Source organism: Phoenix dactylifera, chromosome 3, assembly GCF_051530095.1.
Source record: "Phoenix dactylifera cultivar Ajwa chromosome 3, Ajwa_hap1_PhDact_Kaust_v1.1, whole genome shotgun sequence".
NCBI lineage: Eukaryota > Viridiplantae > Streptophyta > Magnoliopsida > Arecales > Arecaceae > Phoenix > Phoenix dactylifera.
The window spans coordinates 53,327,509-53,348,854 of NC_143192.1; the positions used below are offsets into that span (position 1 = coordinate 53,327,509).

General features: G+C 39.2%; 1 protein-coding gene and 1 long non-coding RNA gene across 3 annotated transcripts; both read left to right on the forward strand.

The window, feature by feature from the left end:
• Positions 1 to 679: 679 nt before the first annotated feature.
• Positions 680 to 6,309, forward strand: LOC149768147 (uncharacterized). The gene is made up of 3 exons (XR_016400003.1): positions 680 to 1,459; positions 1,577 to 1,718; positions 3,984 to 6,309. It is a non-coding gene; the product is annotated as an uncharacterized LOC149768147 (long non-coding RNA).
• Positions 6,310 to 10,744: 4,435 nt separating this feature from the next.
• LOC103701488 (FMN-linked oxidoreductases superfamily protein) lies at positions 10,745 to 21,011 on the forward strand. Of its 2 annotated transcripts, none has more exons than XM_008783559.6 (10): positions 10,745 to 11,293; positions 13,018 to 13,134; positions 13,251 to 13,481; positions 13,976 to 14,234; positions 14,356 to 14,618; positions 15,288 to 15,560; positions 15,791 to 16,072; positions 16,224 to 16,344; positions 20,293 to 20,462; positions 20,555 to 21,011. In XM_008783559.6, exons 1-10 carry the CDS (start codon positions 10,988 to 10,990, stop codon positions 20,651 to 20,653), a joined length of 2,121 nt encoding a protein of 706 aa, XP_008781781.6. In that variant the 5' UTR covers positions 10,745 to 10,987; the 3' UTR covers positions 20,654 to 21,011. The 2 variants fall into 2 exon arrangements, with proteins under 2 accessions (XP_008781781.6, XP_038973378.3); XM_039117450.3 differs by having other exon boundaries at positions 10,825 to 11,293; positions 13,014 to 13,134.
• Positions 21,012 to 21,346: the final 335 nt, after the last annotated feature.

Sequence of the window (21,346 nt, forward strand, 5' to 3'; positions counted from 1 at the left end):
ACTTACTAGCAAAAGGAAAAGATTGATTATTTCTTAAAAAAGAGTACTTGCTGCTTTTGTTATTAGATCTCTTTGAAACACCCAAATGCCATCATATTTTTAAAAAATTGAAACCTCGACCAAAAGTCCTTTTCAAATACATGCGATCTTTGGGATATCCAAACAAGTTCTAAATCCCTTCCAACTAAAACACATAATTCATTAACTAAGTAATTTGTTGACTAGATACTTAACTTGCTCATACCATGCACAATTATCTAATTAAATGTCTACATTCACAAGCACCTTCATGAGAAATTATACCATGGGATCTCATGCAAGGTAATGCATGCAAAACTTGACTTGCCATGTAGGTTAGATCATGCAAGCATATGAATCATGGTAAAATCTTAGCTACTTAATGAATAAACCACTTGACCTTGTTTTACCTTAACAAAATTGATCTGCCTCCCTTCCCTTTTCCTGGTAAAAGAAGGATTCAAACTCGTTTGGCAAGTTAAGCTTACACTTTCAGACACTTGACCCACTTTCATGGACCTGGTTGGGGCCACCCCAAATGGCCAACGGTCAAGAAGCTTTTATTTGAGCACTGATATTCCAAGATGGCACATCTGTAATTATATTCTTAACCGAGGGCTTTGCAACTATATATATAGCGCCTGCCTCTTCCTCCGGTTCTCACTCCGTATGGAGAGATCAATCGTCCGCGCGCCGATTCTCATCTTCCAAGATCGACGGGGGTTTCGTTCTCCGCCTCCTTCGAAGCGAGCGAGTGCGGAAGAAGGGAAGTATTTGATTGGGATTCCTGTCGGCAATGGTGACGCCGCCCTTGGTTCTCGCTGCCTTGGCCGCTGTTCCACGACCGAGGGAGAGCTCTGTTTTCCTGCCTCTCTCTCCGTTGATTCCTCGGAGATTTGGTTTCGGTTAGAGCCTTCCGCGTCGATTCCCCCAGCCTCTGCCTCTATCGTTCTCGGGGTTGATGGCGATGACTGTTACCTCCATCTGGTGAATCAGCCTCTGCCTCTATTGTTCTGGTATATGGTCCATGATTTTGGGTTTATAAGGTTTTTTCTATCACGTATTTTCTTGATCCTGATTCCTTGATGTTTTAGTTTGATATCTTGAATGCTTCATTTGTTTTTTTGGAAGGCTTTATTTGAGAATTTCCGGTTTTGGACTGCTTGAACAGTTCTTTTCATCAGTCTCATATGGTAAGTGAGTTTGGTTCACGGGTTACTCTTTGGATGCCTGTTATAGCTGCCTGTTAATAAGTTGCGTCCAAGAAGAGCTCACATAGACGTTTGATCCTCGTACACGGGTTTGCCGGGCTATCTTGCAATGATCCGAAATTAAGAAAAGGTGAAATAGACAGATTAGTACTTTTATCTGCTAGTATGTTTTGCAGGCTATCTATAATCTATGCAAGAGATGCAATCACCGTGAGCCAAAACTGGCTTAGGTAAGAGGTTTTTAATCTTCTTGCAAGCTTTTTCGGGCCGTCTGTTGACGAGCTGCAAACTAGGAAAAGTGAGATAGAATCTTGTTTAGGAGTTAAATTTTCTTGCACAACTTGCAGGCATAATTGTTGATAAGTTGCAAGTGAGAAGTGGTTCACAACTTGTGGAGATCACTGCTGTTTGAATTAGTGCCAACAAATTTTGATATCTGTGAGGGTGAGCCTTGGCGTAACAGGAAGGTTGCTCCATTGTGATCTAGAGGTAATAGGTTTGGAACATAGAATCAACCTCTCCACATGTAGGGTTAAGGCTGCATATACATCTGACCCTTTCTAGATCCTAAAATAGCAAGAGGCTCATGTGCTATTTGCCTTTTAAATTTTGATCTCTCTCTCATATATACTCTCCAATTCCATTAATTCAACTCTTAGAGTCAATTTAATAATGCAAGTTAACAGATTACGCCATTCAAGTGTTCTTAGAGTATGCCAAACCGATACCGAAAGCCGTATTGGACGGCGACTGGACCGGTTCAGCTCGTTCGGTACCGTCTCGGTACCGGGCCCGTACCGGGAGAGCCCAGTTAGAGTTGGGGAAGGAGAAGAAAAACAACGAGCGAGCGGGAGAGGGAGGGAGAAGGAGAGCCGCAGACTCCTGCAGAGGGCTGCGGGGGGGGGGGGGGTGTTTGGCGGAGGCGGAAGCCGCGGCCGCAGAAAAAAATTTGAGAATTTTTAAGTGAAGTCGGCAAAGGGTTTGCCGACTTCACTTAAAAATCTCGAAATTTAAAAAATTGAAAATTTTTAAGTGAAGTCGGCAAACCCTCTGCCGACTTCACTTAAACATCTCCAATTTTTTTTCTGCGGCCGCGTCCTCGGCCTCCGGCCCCCCCTTCCCCCTCCCCCCCCCTCCTTGCCCCGCCCTGCAGGCGTCTACGGCAGCTGCTTCTCCCTCCCGCCCCCGCTCGCTCGTTGTTTCTCCCTTTCTTCCCCGGCTCTGGCGCATACCGGTTTTCACGGCGGAATTGTACTGGTAGGCCACCGGACTAGTCCGGTAAGGGCTGAACCGGCCAGTACATGTCGGTTCAGCATACCATGGATGTTCTATTTGAAGTTGGTAAATATATCAGGAGAAACTAGTCTTCTTTTGAGAACTATTCACCTTTTATTTTTCCTCCCTGATTTATTTTGTCATTTTATGAGCACTCAATATGAAGGGAGTTACAAAATTATATGTAGTGTTCCTTAAGTGTCCAGAAAATTTCTTTTTCTTCCTCCCAGGCTACTGTTTTTCTCTATTTGAGTGTCCAGAAGTCATTTTATGTCTAGGATTCATTAAATGCACAGGTTTGTAGCAGTGAAACTGATTTTATTTGAACAGAATATATATGATCTGGTAGCCTTTGTTCATTAATGTCTATCACTGAGGGTAGTAATACCTTGGAAGCTGGACTGTGAGTGGGGGCAGGAACAGAGTATGATGTTGGGACGTTAAATTTTATGCTGCTCACAGTTCACAGTGGCACACAGAACAGATTCTAGAGGGAGTGGGAGCATACCAAGGAAACCAGATTATGACCAGCAATTCGGGGTTCCTGCCTCTTAGGGAAGTATGACGAATTGATCAACGATCACTTTGTTTAAAATGATACTTTTGGTTGTGAGAGTTTCTATAATCTTTTTTTCTTCAGGCAAGGAATATCAGGATACCTTTAAGCACCAAAAAATACTGCAGAATATCCTAGAACCTGATACTGCCATTGATTATGTTATGAAAACATTATCTTACCTGCAATTCCATGCAAAAACATTCCATGTAACTGGTCTTCATATTCTCAAATTTCATAGTTTGCCTGCAGTTAGACAACAAATTTCAAAGTCAGCAATTTCTTTTGTTTTCAAGTAGGAACTTTCTGGATTAACTTGAATATCATGATGCATCTATTATGGACTTTTAACTCCTTTTTTTAAAAAATATTTATTGTTTCTGAATTTTTTTATTTTTAATTCAATATTGCAATTGTCATTGTTGAATTTTGCATGTCTTCATAGGGTTTCTTGGCATGTGTCAGCATACTAGTTTCAACTCTATATTTGGTATATATGCAGGACCCGGCAATCTTTCAGCTGTAGTTTTACTTGTGCTGCTTGCATATTATTTCCACCTCAGCATAAATGGAGCTGCTGTAACTACTATTGCACCCTAGTGTGTGCCTACATTCCGTTAAACTTAGTTCATTCTTCCACCAGCACTCAAGGAACTAACATAATAATTAATAATTGAGTACACTGATAATTGAGTACACTGGCACACTGTTAGGGTGACAAAAATGATAGAAGTAGTTGTGCTTTAGTTTGGATGCCTTTAATTATATGTCTGCCTTTTAGTTTCATCCAGATTTCATGGCTGTGGTTCACTGCACTGCTTACTATGTCCTAACTATGAAGTGGAGTCAGACTTCTCGACATTATCTACTCGGCAAAGGATGAAGTAGTATTGAGTCATGACCTTACAATTGACTTCTTGCAGATTGAGTTATCACTTGATATTCAGATATCAAATGATAAATAACTTTCTTTGGCGGACATCAACTCATGCAGGAGCGTCCCAAGGAGCAAAAATGTTCCGTTTATCTCTGTGGTAAGGAGTCCATTGTGCTCCATTTGCTTCATTGGTTGTTATCTGTCCGTCTGATTTGATCGAAAACTTTGAGAGACTAGAACCTTGGTAATGACTGCATCTTGAACTTTTGATTGGAATTCACTATTGACCTATAGCAAGAGTAGGATAGGGTGGATTATCGTGCTGCATGCACCCATTATAAGTGTCAAAAGGGAGGAATTCTACAATTTTTGTATAGTTGTTTGAGTACTGTTGCTTTCTTGTGTAGCTATCAGCAGGCACTCTTAATATGATCAGTAGGCAAGTTTTTGTTTAGAATGGAGTGCTATTGGTGTTTCGATTCTTCTTAGGGGTGCAAACAAGCTGAGTCGATATCAGGCTCTGCTCATCTTGGCTCGATATATTTGAAGAGCTGCTCGAGCTTGGCTCAAACTCTAAGAGAACTTTGGATAAAGTGCTCAAGTTTGGCTCAGCTAAGCTCTGAGATGAGCTTTAATCGGACCGAGCTGAGCCTTCTCACTGTTTTCCAATAGACTGCTGTTTGTTTATAGAGCTGAGCTCCAAAAAATGTTTGAAATATGGAGCTGAGCCCAAGTTACTCATGAACAGCTTGGTTCGTTTGCAGCTTTGATTCTTGCAACTCATTTTTGCTTACTTTCTCCTGTAGCTTTATTTAGGGTTGCATGTCTTCATTCGGTATGCTCTGGGCCTAAATCTCTCGCATGTTCCTGCTCTGTGACTTATAGATGATAATGAACTTTTGTTTTGTTACTTTTTTTTATTGCCTTCATCTCAACAAACTTTGCTTAAGATATCCTTTGCAATCAAGTAATTCTAAATTATGTTTGAAAAAATGGAATTGTGCTTCTGCATAAGAGAACAAATTTTTATTTTAATGGACGTTGTATTGAGTATTTCTTCCAAGAATACTTTATAGAACCCATAATAATTCAATTAAAATGTGGTGCAATGGTGGCATGGAGTTTTCGCCATACCATTACACTCTTAATTTTGACGTGCAGGTAGGAAATATCGGCAAGGGAATGGTGGACCTACTTATATGAGCATTTTCAGCTTTGTTTTCTGATTTTATTTTGACCTACAGAAATATGCTTTTATATTTTGGTAGCATGAATTAACACCATTATGAACAAAAAATTCGTTATGTCTTGTTTAAATTTGAATTTTCCTTTTTTCTAGTTGTTTAGTATTATAATTTATATCTCCGGCATACTTCTGAATATCTCAGCTATTTTATTCTCATGATAAAGAATTTCTGAATCTCCATAGTGTGCCTTCTTATGTTGGTGATCACAAAATTCATAAATGATGCACATTGGAGAAAATGCATTGAGGAGGCACCATTCAATGAGTAGGTCTGTCCATGCCTTAAAAGCATCCACAAAACTGGACAAACATTTCAGTTTAGATTGGTTGTTGGTCATATATAGGAAAATTCTTTTTAAGGCCAGTAGCCCTGTGAATAAGATAAGCTTTTTGATTCAAAAGTATAATGGATTTAAAAATTGTGAGTCAAAGAGGACACTTGACTAAAACCAAACCTGCAATTGGACATTTTAAATTAGTCTAGCCTTCTATGTCGAGGATTTTGCTGCAATATATAACTTTATAACTCATTTCTTTGGGTTGAATCATCAGTCATGTGTTTTTTCAGGTCTCTGTTGTCTAATTTGGGTGGCTGGATGATAGCTTTAATTAAGAATAGTTTCTTTCTGCATATAGTTGGTATTTAGAATCCTTTTATTGGTTTCCTTTGTCCCAACAGTTCTATTTTTTTCCCTTTCTCTTATGTAGCATGTCTATAAAAATGGTGCAGGTTTCATGCATACATCAATAGCTAAAATGTTGCTTCTTCATTCGGCGACCAATATACAGAATCATTTGAGGGTCAACTATTTGTCGCTTACCATATGAAATAGGGGAACTTGCTCAGCGGTCCATTTATTGACCGAACTTTAACATTAAATCCCTGTTGACCGGTTGTTTAACAACCGGTCCATATATATTTTAACATTGCTTTATGGGACAAAAATGCCCCCGCCTCTCCCATTCCCACCGAAGAAGGAGAAGAAAAAGGCAGCCGGCGGCCACGGCCCACCCCCTCCCGCGCCTGCCGCCGGCCACAGCCCGCCCCCTCCCGCACCCGCTGCCCCCTTCCGCGCCGCCGGAAATACCTCCGCCCCCACGGTGGGGAGGTGCCAAAGAAGAGGAGCCGCTGCCCCCCCCCCCCCCCCGGTGGCCCCATCATGCGGCCGCCACCGTCCGACCCCCTTCCGTAGCTGCCGGCCTCGCGAGAGGAGAAGGAAGAAGAAAGAAGGAGAAGGGAAGAAGAGAAGAAAAAAAAAGAAAAAGAAAAGAAAAAAAAGAAAATGAAAGAAAAAGAAGAAAATAAAATAAAATAAAAATAAAAATAAAGTTAACTGTGTTCCTAGACAAGTTAACTGTGTTCACAGACAACTTAACTGTGTTCACAGACCTGGAGTCGACCCCTTAACAGCACGAGTCGACCCCTGCTCACCTGGAGTCGACTCTCAGGCTTTTCTAGACAAGTTAACTGTGTTCACAAACAAGTTAACTGTGTTCCCAGACAAGTTAACTGTGTTCCTAGACAACTTAACTGTGTTCCCAGACAAGTTAACTGTATTCCCAAACAACTTAACTGTATTCCTAGACAACTGTGTTCCTAGACAAATTAACTGTGTTCCTAGACAAGTTAACTGTGTTCCCAAATAACTTAACTGTATTCTTAGATAATTGTGTTCCTAAACAACTTAATTGTGTTCACAGACAACTTAACTGTGTTCCTAGACAACTGTGTTCCTAGACAAGTTAACTGTGTTCCCAAACAATTTAACTGTGTTCCTAGACAAGTTAACTGTGTTCCCAGACAACTTAACTGTGTTCCCAGACAAGTTAACTGTGTTCCTAGACAACTTAACTATGTTCCCAGACAAGTTAACTGTGTTCCCAAACAACTTAACTGTGTTCCTAGACAACTGTGTTCCTAGACAAATTAACTGTGTTCCTAGACAAGTTAACTGTGTTCCCAAACAACTTAACTGTATTCTTAGATAACTGTGTTCCTAAACAACTTAACTGTGCTCACAGACAACTTAACTGTGTTCCTAGACAAGTTAACTGTGTTCCCAAACAATTTAACTGTGTTCCTAAACAACTGTGTTCCTAGACAAGTTAACTGTGTTCCTAGACAAATTAACTGTGTTCCCAGACAAGTTAACTGTGTTCCCAGACAAGTTAACTGTGTTCCCAAACAACTTAACTGTGTTCCCAAACAATTTAACTGTGTTCCTAGACAACTGTGTTCCTAGACAAATTAACTGTGTTCCTAGACAAGTTAACTGTGTTCCCAAACAACTTAACTGTATTCTTAGATAACTGTGTTCCTAAACAACTTAACTGTGTTCACAGACAACTTAACTGTGTTCCTAGACAACTGTGTTCCTAGACAAGTTAACTGTGTTCCTAGACAAGTTAACTGTGTTCCCAAACAATTTAACTGTGTTCCTAAACAACTGTGTTCCTAGACAAGTTAACTCTGTTCCTAGACAAATTAATTGTGTTCCCAGACAAGTTAACTGTGTTTCCAGACAAGTTAACTGTGTTCCCAAACAACTTAACTGTGTTCCCAAACAACTTAACTGTGTTCCTAGACAACTGTGTTCCTAGACAAATTAACTGTGTTCCTAGACAAGTTAACTGTGTTCCCAAACAACTTAACTGTATTCTTAGATAACTGTGTTCCTAAACAACTTAACTGTGTTCACAGACAACTTAACTGTGTTCCTAGACAACTGTGTTCCTAGACAAGTTAACTGTGTTCCTAGACAAGTTAACTGTGTTCCCAAACAATTTAACTGTGTTCCTAAACAACTGTGTTCCTAGACAAGTTAACTGTGTTCCTAGACAAATTAACTGTGTTCCCAGACAAGTTAACTGTGTTCCCAAACAACTTAACTGTGTTCCCAAATAACTTAACTGTGTTCCTAGACAACTGTGTTCCTAGACAAATTAACTGTGTTCCTAGACAAGTTAACTGTGTTCCCAAACAACTTAACTGTATTCTTAGATAACTGTGTTCCTAAACAACTTAATTGTGTTCACAGACAACTTAACTGTGTTCCTAGACAACTGTGTTTCTAGACAAGTTAACTGTGTTCCTAGACAAGTTAACTGTGTTCCCAAACAATTTAACTGTGTTCCTAAACAACTGTGTTCCTAGACAAGTTAACTGTGTTCCTAGACAAATTAACTGTGTTCCCAGACAAGTTAACTGTGTTCCCAGACAACTTAACTGTGTTCCCAAACAACTTAACTGTGTTCCTAGACAACTGTGTTCCTAGACAAATTAACTGTTCCTAGACAAGTTAACTGTGTTCCCAAACAACTTAACTGTATTCTTAGATAACTGTGTTCCTAAACAACTTAACTGTGTTCACAGACAACTTAACTGTGTTCCTAGACAACTGTGTTCCTAGACAAGTTAACTGTGTTCCTAGACAAGTTAACTGTGTTCCCAAACAATTTAACTGTGTTCCTCAACAACTGTGTTCCTAGACAAGTTAACTGTGTTTCCAAACAACTTAACTGTATTCTTAGATAACTGTGTTCCTAAACAACTTAACTGTGTTCACAGATAACTTAACTGTGTTCCTAGACAAGTTAACTGTGTTCCTAGACAAGTTAACTGTGTTCCCAAACAATTTAACTGTGTTCCTAGACAAATTAACTGTGTTCCTAGACAAATTAAATGTGTTCCTAGACAACTTAACTGTGTTTCCAGACAAGTTAACTGTGTTCCCAAACAACTTAACTGTGTTCCTAAACAACTGTGTTCCTAGACAACTTAACTGTGTTCACAGACAACTTAACTGTGTTCCTAGACAAGTTAACTGTGTTCACAGACAACTTAACTGTGTTCACAGACCTGGGGTCGACCCCTGCTCACATGGAGTCGACTCTCTCAGGCTTTCCAGATAGCTGTTTTTCTGCCTGATTTCAGGGGTCGACTCCAGCTCTTTAGGGGTCGACCCCAGCTCTTTAGGGGTCGACCCCAGCTCAGCATAAGTCTACAATAATTTTCTAATAACACTTAACTGTGTGCACAGTCGAAATAACTGTGTTCTGGGGTAGAATAAGTGTGTTCCGGGATGATTTAAATATGTTCCAAGCTTATTTAACCGTGTGTCATGTTAGATTAAGTGTGTTCCAAACTTATTTAATTGTTCCAAGCTTATTTAACTTTATTTTTATGTTTTCCTTTTTTTTCTTCTTTTTTTTTCTTCTCTTCTTCTTTCTTCTTTTTTCTCCTTTCGCGAGCTGGCGGCACACAGTTAAGTTGTCTGCGAACACAGTTAACAGGACTGTGCACACAGTTAAGTATTCTTAGAAAATTATTGTAGAAGTGAGCGAGTCGACCCAAGATTCTCACGAGTCGACCCCAGTTCAAACTTTTTCTTTTCTTTTTCTTTTTTTTCTTCTCTTCTTCCCTTCTTCTTCTTTCTTCTCTTCCCGCGAGGCCGGCGGCGCCGGAAAGGGGCTGGGCCACGGCGGACGCTGGAGGAGGGCGGGCCGTGGCCGACGACAGCCGCAGGACGCGGGACGGCGCCCTTCTTCCTCTTCTTCGGCACCTTCCCACCATGGGGGCAGGGGCGGAGGCATTCCCGGCGGCGCGGCCGCGGGAGGGGGCTCGGGAGGAGGCGAGCCGGGCCGGCGGCGGCCGCGGGAGGGGGCAGGCCGCGGTCGGCAGCAGCCGCGGCTGGGAGATTACAGTTTGGAAAGTCTCTGAAATTCTTCTTCTTCGGAAGGATGAGAGATCATGAGGGAAGGGGCATTTTCGGTATCTTATTTCAAAATAAAAGGGGCTCAGGGACCGGGAATTACAGTTTGGAAAGTTTCTGGACCGGTTGTTTTAGATTTAATTAACAAGGACTTTTTGTTACAGTGGAGTCTTTAGAGGGATGGGAAAGTCAATTACCCTATGAAATATAGGAATAGATTTAACGAATGGTCCCTCCTTAATTTATTACTTGCATAAGGTTTTAAAATTTCGTATTTCTGAATAGTAACCAAAAGCCCTTTCAAGATTATTATATAAAATCGAGAAATAAAATTGAATGATTGACTGCCATGGTTTGGTTAAATATATAGAGACCTAAAAGGTTACTTGCTTCTATCTCTCTTTGTTCTGAAATAACTTTCTGCACCATGTAATGAGGAGTAATTTATTCGGGTTAAATGAAAAGAACAACTTTATTTATTTTGTAAAATGCCAAGTTTTCCTCAAGATAAATTGACTAATTTTTTAATGTTTAGCAGATTAAGGTGAAATAGGTAGAGCGAAGGGCATTTATTCTACATGTCTTCAACCTGCAACCAACTACAGCCTCATAGGTGTTTTGAGAAGTTTAATTTCCTTGAGATATAGAGATATGTAACTAAAAGTTGTATAATTTGACCTTTGCGTACAAGTCTAGTGAATTCCTAACGCGACTCAAGTCACTTTGGACAAGGGGTGTGACACTCGTATGGTGCTAGTCGTCTACGAGAGTCAGGTGGTATCCACGCGTGCGAATTCTAACTCCTCGGGCATGGCTTTGATTTAATAGCATGTTGCGGAGAATTCTTTTATTAAACCAGTGTAATCTGAAAAAGTTATTGTCTTGATCACGAAACAACAAATAGTGTTTCCCATGACAAATCACCTGACACGTAATGCTGGTCCCTTTTTTCTCCGGTGGCGTTTGATTTGGGACGCCGAAGTCGAACCCTAACCTCACCTCGTCCGGCTTCGTCTATTCCCCGTCTCTCACTAGAACCCCCATCAGCCGCTACTGGGAGGCGGTTCCCATTTTTTTTCTTTCGCCTCCGCCATGGACGTCGCCGCGCTCGCCGAGGAAAAGGAAGCGAAGCCGGACGAGGGCCGCAGCGCTCCACTGGAAGGCCCTCCTCCTCCTCCACCGAAGCCTGACGGCGCCCACCCGAGGCCGGAGGATCTGGTGGCCAAAGCGATAGCGCCGGTGAAGGTTGAGTACCTCCGCGCCCCGCCCTCCAGGTCCCGCTCGACCCCCGAGGCAGGCGATGCAGCCGATGACGACGTCAACAAGAAGAAGAACGCTCCTTCGAACGTCGTCAAAGAGAAAAAGTCCAGGCGCCAGCTCAAGAGAGAGCGGCAACAGGTGCGCACTTTGTGATCGATTTCCGATACCCTACCGAAAAATTAACCTCTTTTCTGCTTTGCCTTGGTTTCATGTTGTTCAAGTTCAAATCTTGTTATGGCTTCGGTTTGTTCCTTGGTGCTTTGAACTTCTATGAGCATAACAAAAAAAGTGATTTTTAAGGAAAGAGATGGCTTGGATAATTAAGATGATTTTCGAGACTTGACGCCTAGAGTGTAACGGGGGTAAGCTTTAGTATATAAGATGACAAATACCTGTCATTTATAGGTATGCTTAGTCTACTGCCTTCTGTCTTTAATCTGTTCGAGGCATTTCTTGACCGTTTTTGGAAGATAAGTCCAAGGCCGATAATTTTCTAGGTTTGAGATTTTTTTGTATGAACTTTTATGGATGCTGGAAATAAGCCTGATAAAATTGCAGTCATCTTAGAAAAGTTTTTAAAATTGTCGCTGTGTGAGCGAAACTTGGGATTGTTTTGTTTTTGTCAAAGTTCCAAGGTGTTATATGCTTTGGAAGTGTTATGTCACCATTAGGAAATAGCAAGAAAGTCTGGCTATTATTTTTTTGAAAAAAGAAACTTAGGCACTATATTCCAAGTGTTTCCTTTCCTGGTGGTTGTCTATTTAAAGAGTGCTCATATTTGAAGTTTGCTTTTCTAACTTTAAGTGTGCGACCTATCTTTTCTTCTGTCAGCTTTTATCAAATTTTTGGCCCATTTTCCTTCTTCTTATACATCATCTATGGCAAGCTTTGATCTTAAGATAGCGTAATCTTAATTCTTAAATTAGTTATAGACAAGTTAAACATGCGTACATAAAAACATGTCTAAAAATATTGTGAGAAACTTTCCTCTTTCCTAAATCTTCACGAAAACATTTGATAGAACTACAATAATAGTTTCTGGAAGATGGGGATTGTTATGTTTCTTTTTCAGTGAAAATTGTATCTATTTCTTATATTTCTGGTTTCAGTAAAACATGATGAACCTTTACCTCCAAGTTTTGCCAGAAACTTGGGGATGCACCACCAGAGACTCAATCCTGGAAAGTCCTCCAAGGAGAGAAAAAGGTGTGACTATTGGGGCATCACCCATTTCACCACAGAAACAACTCATGCCATTACATGAAATTATTGAAAACAGATGGATCATTCTAAATCAAATTACATTTCTAGTTTGGATGCATTTAATGATTTTTATGAGCACTGAGGTAGTTGTTTTGTTATATATGCATGTAAAATGCTCCGTAATTTGTCATAGCATTGCGTCTTCCCCACTTTTCCAATCATGCTCGCAGTCAAACTGAGTCATCTAATGTTGAAAAGATATCAGATCATTTCTTAATTTTGCTTGTCTTGTTTAATTTTTATAAACAACATAAAATTCAGGTCTTTAAAATCTAGGTATTTTATATCCAATAATTTCAGTATTCTTCCATTCACATTTTCCTCTCTCTCTCTCTCTGGTGTGTGTATGTGTATGTGCATCCACATGTGGAATATCACTCGCTTTCTTTTGTCATTGCAATGTTTATGTGCCCTTCAATCCAAACTAAACCCTGATCTTGTGCCCATCAGGCTGTGATGGTTTTTCATAGCTTTGATTTTTATATACACATACCATGTAAGTGATTATCACAAAAGGGGTTGCGTATCTAAATTTACATTTCTTTTGTTTCCATACTAATAAGTTAAATTTTGATTTTGATGTTTTTTACATTAGCCAGGAACAAAAGTCTGCACTGCATATTTGTCCGGAAGTAGCAAAAAGTGGAAATGTTGATGCATGTCGTTACAATAATAATTGCCGTTTCAGTCATGATTTGGATGGATTCTTTGCTCAGGTGCGGTGCTTAAATCCTTGCTTTTTTCATATTGTATTCTGACTAGATCTTCTCGTGAGGTTATGGCACAATTATGCATCAGTTATTGTTACTTAATATATCATCGTTACATGCAGAAACCAGCTGACCTAGAGGGGAGTTGTCCATTCCTCAGTGTTGGAGAGCCATGTCCTTATGGAATAACCTGTCGTTTTTCAGGCACACACAACAAACCTGTAGAATCCCAGAATCCTCCTGAGAAAAGCTTTGAAATCAATAGTCTAAAAAAAGATTTGCAGAAGCTTTTGTGGAAGAATAAAGTTAGTTTTCCAAAGGCGAATGCCCAGCTCAAACTTCTTGGCTTAGCGGTAAGATTTTGTCATCCTACAGTATACACTTATATTTTACTCTATTGTTTATTTTATCTTCCTGAAACCCATTTCTCTAATATATTCAAATTAAACTTTAAACTATTTATTTATATTACGCACTTGTTTTACCCCACTGTTATCTCTCTATTCCTTTTGGTGGACATCTAATATGGCTCATTATGTTAAAAGTTATCATTCTTATATTAATTTAAGTTGCCCTGGAAAGCAAGGAATATAACAATGTATTTAGATGATTCTTCCATTTCATATATGGTTTCTTGTATGTAACAGTAAGTTTGAGGACATTGGTTCTAGTTTTTAACCAACTTCATTCTTCTTCAGCTGCCTACATTATTTTATCTGCCTTCAAGTTTTATTGATTTTTGTTTCAGAAATGCGACTGTCCTTTCTGTTCCTAAAATATTCTTCTGAAAAGAATGTATAAATTGCTAGTCTTTCCTGTCCTCACTATTACCAATTCCACTTTGCAGGGGGGTAACAAAACAAAGGCAATGCCAGATGTCAATCAGGTGGAAATCCATTCAGAGTCTCTAAATGGGCCGGATAATCTTCACTTGGATGATGACAATGGGGTTCTTTGCAGCTCAGCCAATGAAGCAGAGCCTGCTCTAATAACATGCACAGAAAAGGACTGTTTAGAGGATGCATCTGTCATTGACCCCTCAAGACCTTTGAAGAAGGCAAAGAGTTCAGTTGATGAGGGACGCTGCTTAGCTGATAACAATAGTGGTTAGGTTTCATACTAGAGGTTTTAATGCTATTTAATGAAAGTTTTGTGTGGCTTTGTTGCAATGTATTTTCTGTAGCTAGATCGCTCTGTTGCTGACTCCAATAAGTGAAATCTGGACAGGCACATATCACATGGACAAAGATTTTAAAGGAATTAATGCACAAAATGGACCACAAGAGATCTCAACTGATAGCTTATGTTCATCTAAAGTTGATTTAAGTTTGAAACCGCATCCACGGGAAAGGAAGCTTATTGATTTCAGAGGAAAGCTGTACCTGGCTCCCTTGACTACAGTTGGGAATCTTCCTTTTAGAAGGATTTGCAAAGCCTTAGGTGCTGATATTACTTGTGGAGAAATGGCTATGTGTACTAATCTTTTGCAGGTTTGCCTTCTAACTTTGAGCTCTCACATTTCATGTACAGTTTGGAAGAATTTAACAGAATGAAAAAAGAGACTTGCGACATTGCACTTTCTCAACAAAAGATTTAAAAAAGGAGTTTCATGTGCCATTACCATGGACATTGCCAGGCTGTTGAACTTCGGAATTCAGTTAGATTTTAACACAGTCATAACAATCGAATTTGTTTTACTTCAATAAAATAAATGCATATTGTATATGTGTTTCAAATTTGGAAAGGCAGTAAATGTTGAGATTTGAAGAAAAAGATATAAACTAATCTAGAAAAGAAGTTTAAGAAAACTATAAATCTAAAATGGTCAAATATAAGAATGATTTATGCCCTGTATTAAATCATTATAAAATCATGAATAACAAATCAAATGGAAAAACATTGAGTAAATGTAATATTTGGAAAGACTAGAAGATTAATGTTTTCTATGTAACACCTCTAAATGTTGCTGGTGGATATGATCTCAAGAATGTAGCCACAAGTTGATGGCTTACAATTAATTTTATATGAAGGAATATGAGCCAGGGTGCCTGTTATGGTTAATTTGTTTGAGATATTTCTAAAAAATATGTTGTTTCTATGACTGTGAATATATGAAAACAAAATAAATTGTCTTATCTGCAATGTTCTAATGGATTTAGGGACATGCTTCAGAATGGGCATTGCTGAGGCGACATTCATCAGAGGATGTATTTGGTGTACAAATATGTGGGGCTTATCCTGATACCATAGCACGTGCTGTTGAGCTTATAGATCGTGAATGTTTAGTTGATTTTATTGACATTAACATGGGGTGCCCAATTGACATTGTGGTTAACAAGGGGGCTGGATCTTGTCTGCTTACAAAACCCATGAGGATGAAGAGCGTTATTCAAGCAGCTTCTTGTACCATCAACATACCATTAACTATTAAGGTAGGTCAACTTTCTGGTGACACTAGTCTTGTTATGTCATTCTGCTTATCCAGTTTCATCAATAAATTAGTAAATTAAGGTTTTGAAGGAATTGTCAAGAATTCCATCTGAGATACTCTTAAGGCATTTCATTTTGAGATAGCTGTTTTATTTTCTCTTTCTCCTTTTAGAATGATTTCATAATAGAATCAAGTATTTCTCTGCTCTTGACTCTTTGCTCTTTTTAATAGGTGCGTACAGGTTATTTCGAAGGGAGAAATCGCATTGATTCTCTAATCTCAGATATTAGCGACTGGGGAGCCAGTGCATTGACCATCCATGGCCGATCACGACAGCAACGCTATAGCAAGCTTGCTGATTGGGATTATATCTACCAATGTGCAAGAAAAGCCCCTGACGCTTTGCAAGTTCTAGGAAATGGTGATATCTTCTCATATTTGGACTGGAACAAGCACTCTGCTGATTGCCCTGAGCTTTCTAGTTGCATGATCGCTCGAGGTGCCTTAATAAAGGTTTGTCTCCCATCTGGTTCTCTCCTTCATAAATTGTTGAAATCCGTTATCTTAGTATCTATTGGTATATCAGCAGAACTCCTTTAATACTCTTAATCCTCACCATGTTCAATATGTATTTGCCTTTGATTTAGAGATCTTTGTTTCGCAGCCTTGGTTACTTACTGAAATCAAGGAACAAAGACATTGGGACATTAGCTCTGAGGAGCGATTCAATATTCTCAAAGATTTTGTACGTTTTGGCCTAGAACACTGGGGTTCTGATATGAAAGGTATGCTCTATCAACCCATTACAAGAACTTATATCTATGTCCAACTATATCATATCTAATGAGCAGATTCCGAAAACCTACAATATTCTGTTGTCTTTGTAACTATACGCATGTTATTTGATGTGTTACATCATCCTGGATTTGTGCATACTGATTAAACATAGTATGAGTTTTGCTGTTAGTATGGAGCTGAAATAGAGTTTCATAAGACAAGAGATACAAGACAGTTAGAACATGGTGATATGTTGAATTGGTTTACCTTCATGGTTTATATATAATAAAAGAAGATCATTGTAACATCAATGTGGGGTAGTGCAATAACATGCCTAACTCCAGATATTAAATAATGCTGGGATCAAATCTAAAATTTATTCCTCAAAGTGATGCTTTTATGTGGACTTATTTTCCTATTACCTATTTCTGCTGACAACTTTGGGAGTCGGAGAAAAGATGGACAGGGGAAGGCATTTGCATGGGAATCCAAAATGGCATCGGTCTCCTTAGTTTTAGGTTTAAGATGCTAAAGAGAAACTTTTCTTCAAAAAAAAAGATGTTAAAGAGGAATGAAATGACTAGAACATGAACACAAAGTGAAATCATTTGAAGCCACCCAAAAACACCAAATACCACGAAGGAATTGCAAGAGGGGGTGAAGAAGAATGAAAAGAGTATACAAACAATCCTTTAACAATAGTGAGTTGAATGTTTATAACGATAAGCACAGTTGGATATGAATCTGGGTGGTCGGTTGGTAGAGGGTAGAGAAGATTTTCCCTCAAGAGAGAAAATAGGGGTCATGAATTGCTTGTACAGTCAAGGGAGATCAAATTAGGCAATGAAGTTGGACAGAGATGCTTAAATGATGCCAATAAATTTTTAATGCTTCAGCTTTCCTCTATGAAAGCCGTGGAATTGCTGTTGTTCAATGTGGCGATATCTCTTGAATTGGGTACCAATAACATAATTCATACCACTTGCATCTTATTTTTGGTCCTCTTAAAACTTTATTGCAATCAAAAGCTTCTGATTTGGATTTCCTTTGTGAAAGTGGAACTGAGTAATTCTTCACCAAAAAAGATGAAAGAAAAAGGAAAAGGAAATGAATCGTAAATGCAAGAAAACAAGATCATACCTGGGAGAAGTTTTAAGTGCAGGCATGTCGTTTGAAATCAATATTTTTAGCTCAGGATATTCCTATTGAAAATTTGTGCTTGGAGACACTATTTATGATAACAGGCCTTGCATCAAGTCTGGAACACCAGATTTCTGTGATTTTTCACTCATTGGAGAGTTCTGCTCAAGATCTACAGGAGTTTTTTAGAAATTTCAATAGTTAATGTTATAGGTGTAGCTCTCCATTTTAGTTATAGCTCAGGGATGTGAGCCAAGAATAGGGAAAAGAAATTTATTGGATATAATATGTGCACACTCCCATTACATAAATATGGAGAGGAGGGTGTATGCGTGCATCCAAAGCAGAAAATTTTTGATTGTGTTTGTGTTTGTTTATTTTGGTCTACTTAAGACTTCGTGGATATTATCTCATTGGCATTTTGTTTACCATCTTTTCTTTTTTACTGAAGTTTCTATTTCAAGCCTAACTACAGCTACATAAGGGACCATCAACTGGTTGTTACCTATCTCTCCAAGTGAGAGGACTCAGGTTCAAACCTGACAGGTGGTGAATAACTACCATATTGTCAAAAAAATAAAAAGAAAGAAAAATATTAGCTACATAAGGGCCATTTAATTGATATTCGAGTGTCTGTTTTGGCCCTCCAGAAAATGATTTCTAGGTGCCTAGCCATGTTACTTCGAAATATTAGAAACACCAAAGGATTTGTTACACACACACACAAAAAAATCAAGCTGTATGTATTTGAATCTAAAAGGCTAGTTCAAAGTTCAAACCATGATGGAGATCCTGAATAAAAGAATTTAGTGGCATATCCTTTAAAGGATTTTCCACTGGATTCCCTTCATCTTGCTTTCCCCCACAGGTCAATTCTCCGAATCCATCAATCGTTTCCCCCTTTTCCAGTATTCCACTTGGAAATCCATATGCCTTCTCGTTGCCAAAGCATTAAATTTCCATTAGGAATGTAAAATCAAACTGGGGGAGCTTCATTTCTAGCTATCTATGGTGATATTTGCAATCTGTATTAATAGCTAGGTGTTGCACATAAGTGGTTTAGCTAAGGTTTGTAGTACGTCCACCGGCATCCAAGTAGTACAGTGTTGGTACAGTCCAATTCTTGGTACCGACACTTAGTACATGGGGTGTACTGCATGTCAGTTCACTACTGGTATGAGTTGGTATGCCTGCTATGGTCCGATATGGTTTAGTATTGTGAACCATGGATTCAACTATGCATGGCACATGTTGCCCTTTTCAAACATTGAAGAGGGCAATTCAAGTGTTTGGCTTGATATTTTGTGTTCCTCTGCTCTAGTCTCAACAAGTATTCGCATGGCTAACTAGAAAACATTCTAATCTCTCTATGAAAACATTAAGTTTAGAAGCATATTTCTTTAGGCGTTCAGGGCAAGGAACATCCATATAAAACCAACAGGCTAAAATCTGTCCATGATCTTTACCGTAATCATCTTAAACCGACATCATTAAGGATTCACAAACCAGTTACAGTTCAATTTTTTGAAACCAAGCTTTTGCATTACCAAGATGAGGGTCCTAGTTTCTGCACAAAGTTTTCTGTTCTCACAGAACCTTCATTAGAAATAAGAGGTACATAGCCTGTAGAAACCAGTTACAAGCTCGTGTTGTACAATCATTGACATTCTTTGGAAGCTTTTGCATTACTAAGATGAGGGTCCTAGTTTCTGCACAAAGTTTTCTGATCTCGCAGAACCTTCATTAGAAATAAGAAGTACATAGCTTGTAGAAACCAATTATAAGCTTGTGTTGTACAACCATTGACATTCTTTGGAAACCCAATCACTCTCTAGCTGGTGCACTTAGAAGATTTTTTTATTTTACAGCAGAGAGCAAATTTGACTAGCTACAACCATCACTCATCTGTCTGAAACACTTAATCTAATTATTGTACTACTGTACCTTCAGTATCTTCAGAGTAGATATGTTAAAATAAAGCCTAGGAGAAAGCGTCTTACATTTTCAGTTTTGTAAGTATAGTATGATTGTATATTTGCACATGTTAATCATTTTCCCTGGTTTCTGCCTCCTTGCTCCATTGCATAAATTCACTTTCTGGTTCCTGCTCTTTCAAATATCATGTAGGAAGCTCCATTCAGCTAGTGTTTTGGCATTGCTATTATGAGTTATGCTTTTTCAACAGCCTTAGTGAAGCAGAAAAGATGTTAGAAGAAAAACCTCACCGTCTGCACAAGTATGGGAGGCTATGCCACCCTGAATTGTCGGTTCGAAGCGTACCGAGATGTAGCAGGGGCGGATTGGCACGGTTTCGCCCCTCGGTTCAAGAAACTGGCGAGGGAGGGGAGAGTGAACTTCGAAGCCCCCCCTCTCTCTCTCTCTCTCTCTCAGCCTCCGCCTCTCCCTCCCTCTCCCTCCTTTCCTCTCCCTTCCTCCCTCTCTCTTTTCCTATCTCCTCTCTCTCCTCCTCCCTTGTAGGTTCCCCTTTGTTGGTATGCACCAGAACATCATGGCATGGTATCTTACCATACCGTACTACCGATGTACTGGCATAGCTGCTGGTTCCAGTACTATGAATCTTGTCTGCAAGTGTTTGCAGCTTGACAAATTGGGATTGCTTGCTTATGTTTATTCTAAGTGCATGATCTATTTCTTCTTCTGTTGTACGACACACCTGGAGTGTAATCTATCTTTTTGGGGATAATCTGTTGAGATTTTTTATTGCACTCATTTTTTACCATTGCTATCAAAGGTGGTAATCCACTGTATTCTTGCTTTTGTTCGTCTCCTTTAAGCTGCTAATCTAGTTAGTACAGGTGTAGAGACAACTCGCCATTTTCTGTTAGAATGGCTGAGCTACACGTGCCGCTATATTCCAGTCGGTCTGTTGGATGTCATTCCGCAACGGGTAAATTGGAGACCCCCCTGCTATCATGGTCGCAATGATCTTGAGACCATGATGGCCTCTGATTCAGCTGCTGACTGGGTATATATTTTCTTGCCCATTTTTGATTTGCATGTACCTTATACATTTCTTGCTGATTGTTTCCTCTCGTCTTGGCTTCCTCAATAATGCAGATCCGTATCTCTGAAATGCTGCTTGGCAAGGTTCCAGAAGGCTTTACTTTTGCTCCGAAACATAAATCTAACGCTTATGATCGGGCAGAAAATGGCTAAGATATGAGAGTTGGATCCCTTGATTTCCTCTATACTTCTGCCAGCTTGAGAGAAGGCTTGCGTGGCCTAGCTAAGAGCCTTTGTTTTGGCATTACTAAAAGCAAACGTTCTTTGTTTTTTTTTTCTTTTTTGGTGAAAATTCCTCTTAGTTATATGCTATCATTGATACGGGACTTCGGAAGAATCAATATATGTCCAAGACGATTTGAAATCATTGTTTTGCACGTACGGATAATTGCAAGCATGTGCAAAGCGGAAAAATATGCTACTGTATCTTTTTTGTTCTCTCTTTTCTTTTTTCAAGTGGTGGATAGACAGTACTTAATCATGAAATGAGTCATTTTATAGGTTGATTGCATGGCAGATATCCCTTTTTATTCTGTATTTCACAGGCTAATGGATGTAATGCTTGATCTACCTGAAAGAAAATGATAGTTCCTTCGTACAGCTATATAAAATTATGAAGAATGCCAGTGACATTCGAACTTTTTGCCAATCAACACTAATAAATTGGACTACGTAGCAGGTAGCTAATCTGATTCTTCATTTGTTCATTCGGGTTTGCTTATCGGATATTGAAGAAGAAAATCTGTTAAGTATGCTGTGGAATTGCCAAGAAGAGTTGTATCAATTAAGACCCAAGAAAGCACAAGCAGTTAATATGCGACTCTGGAGGTCTTAGATCCCATGCGC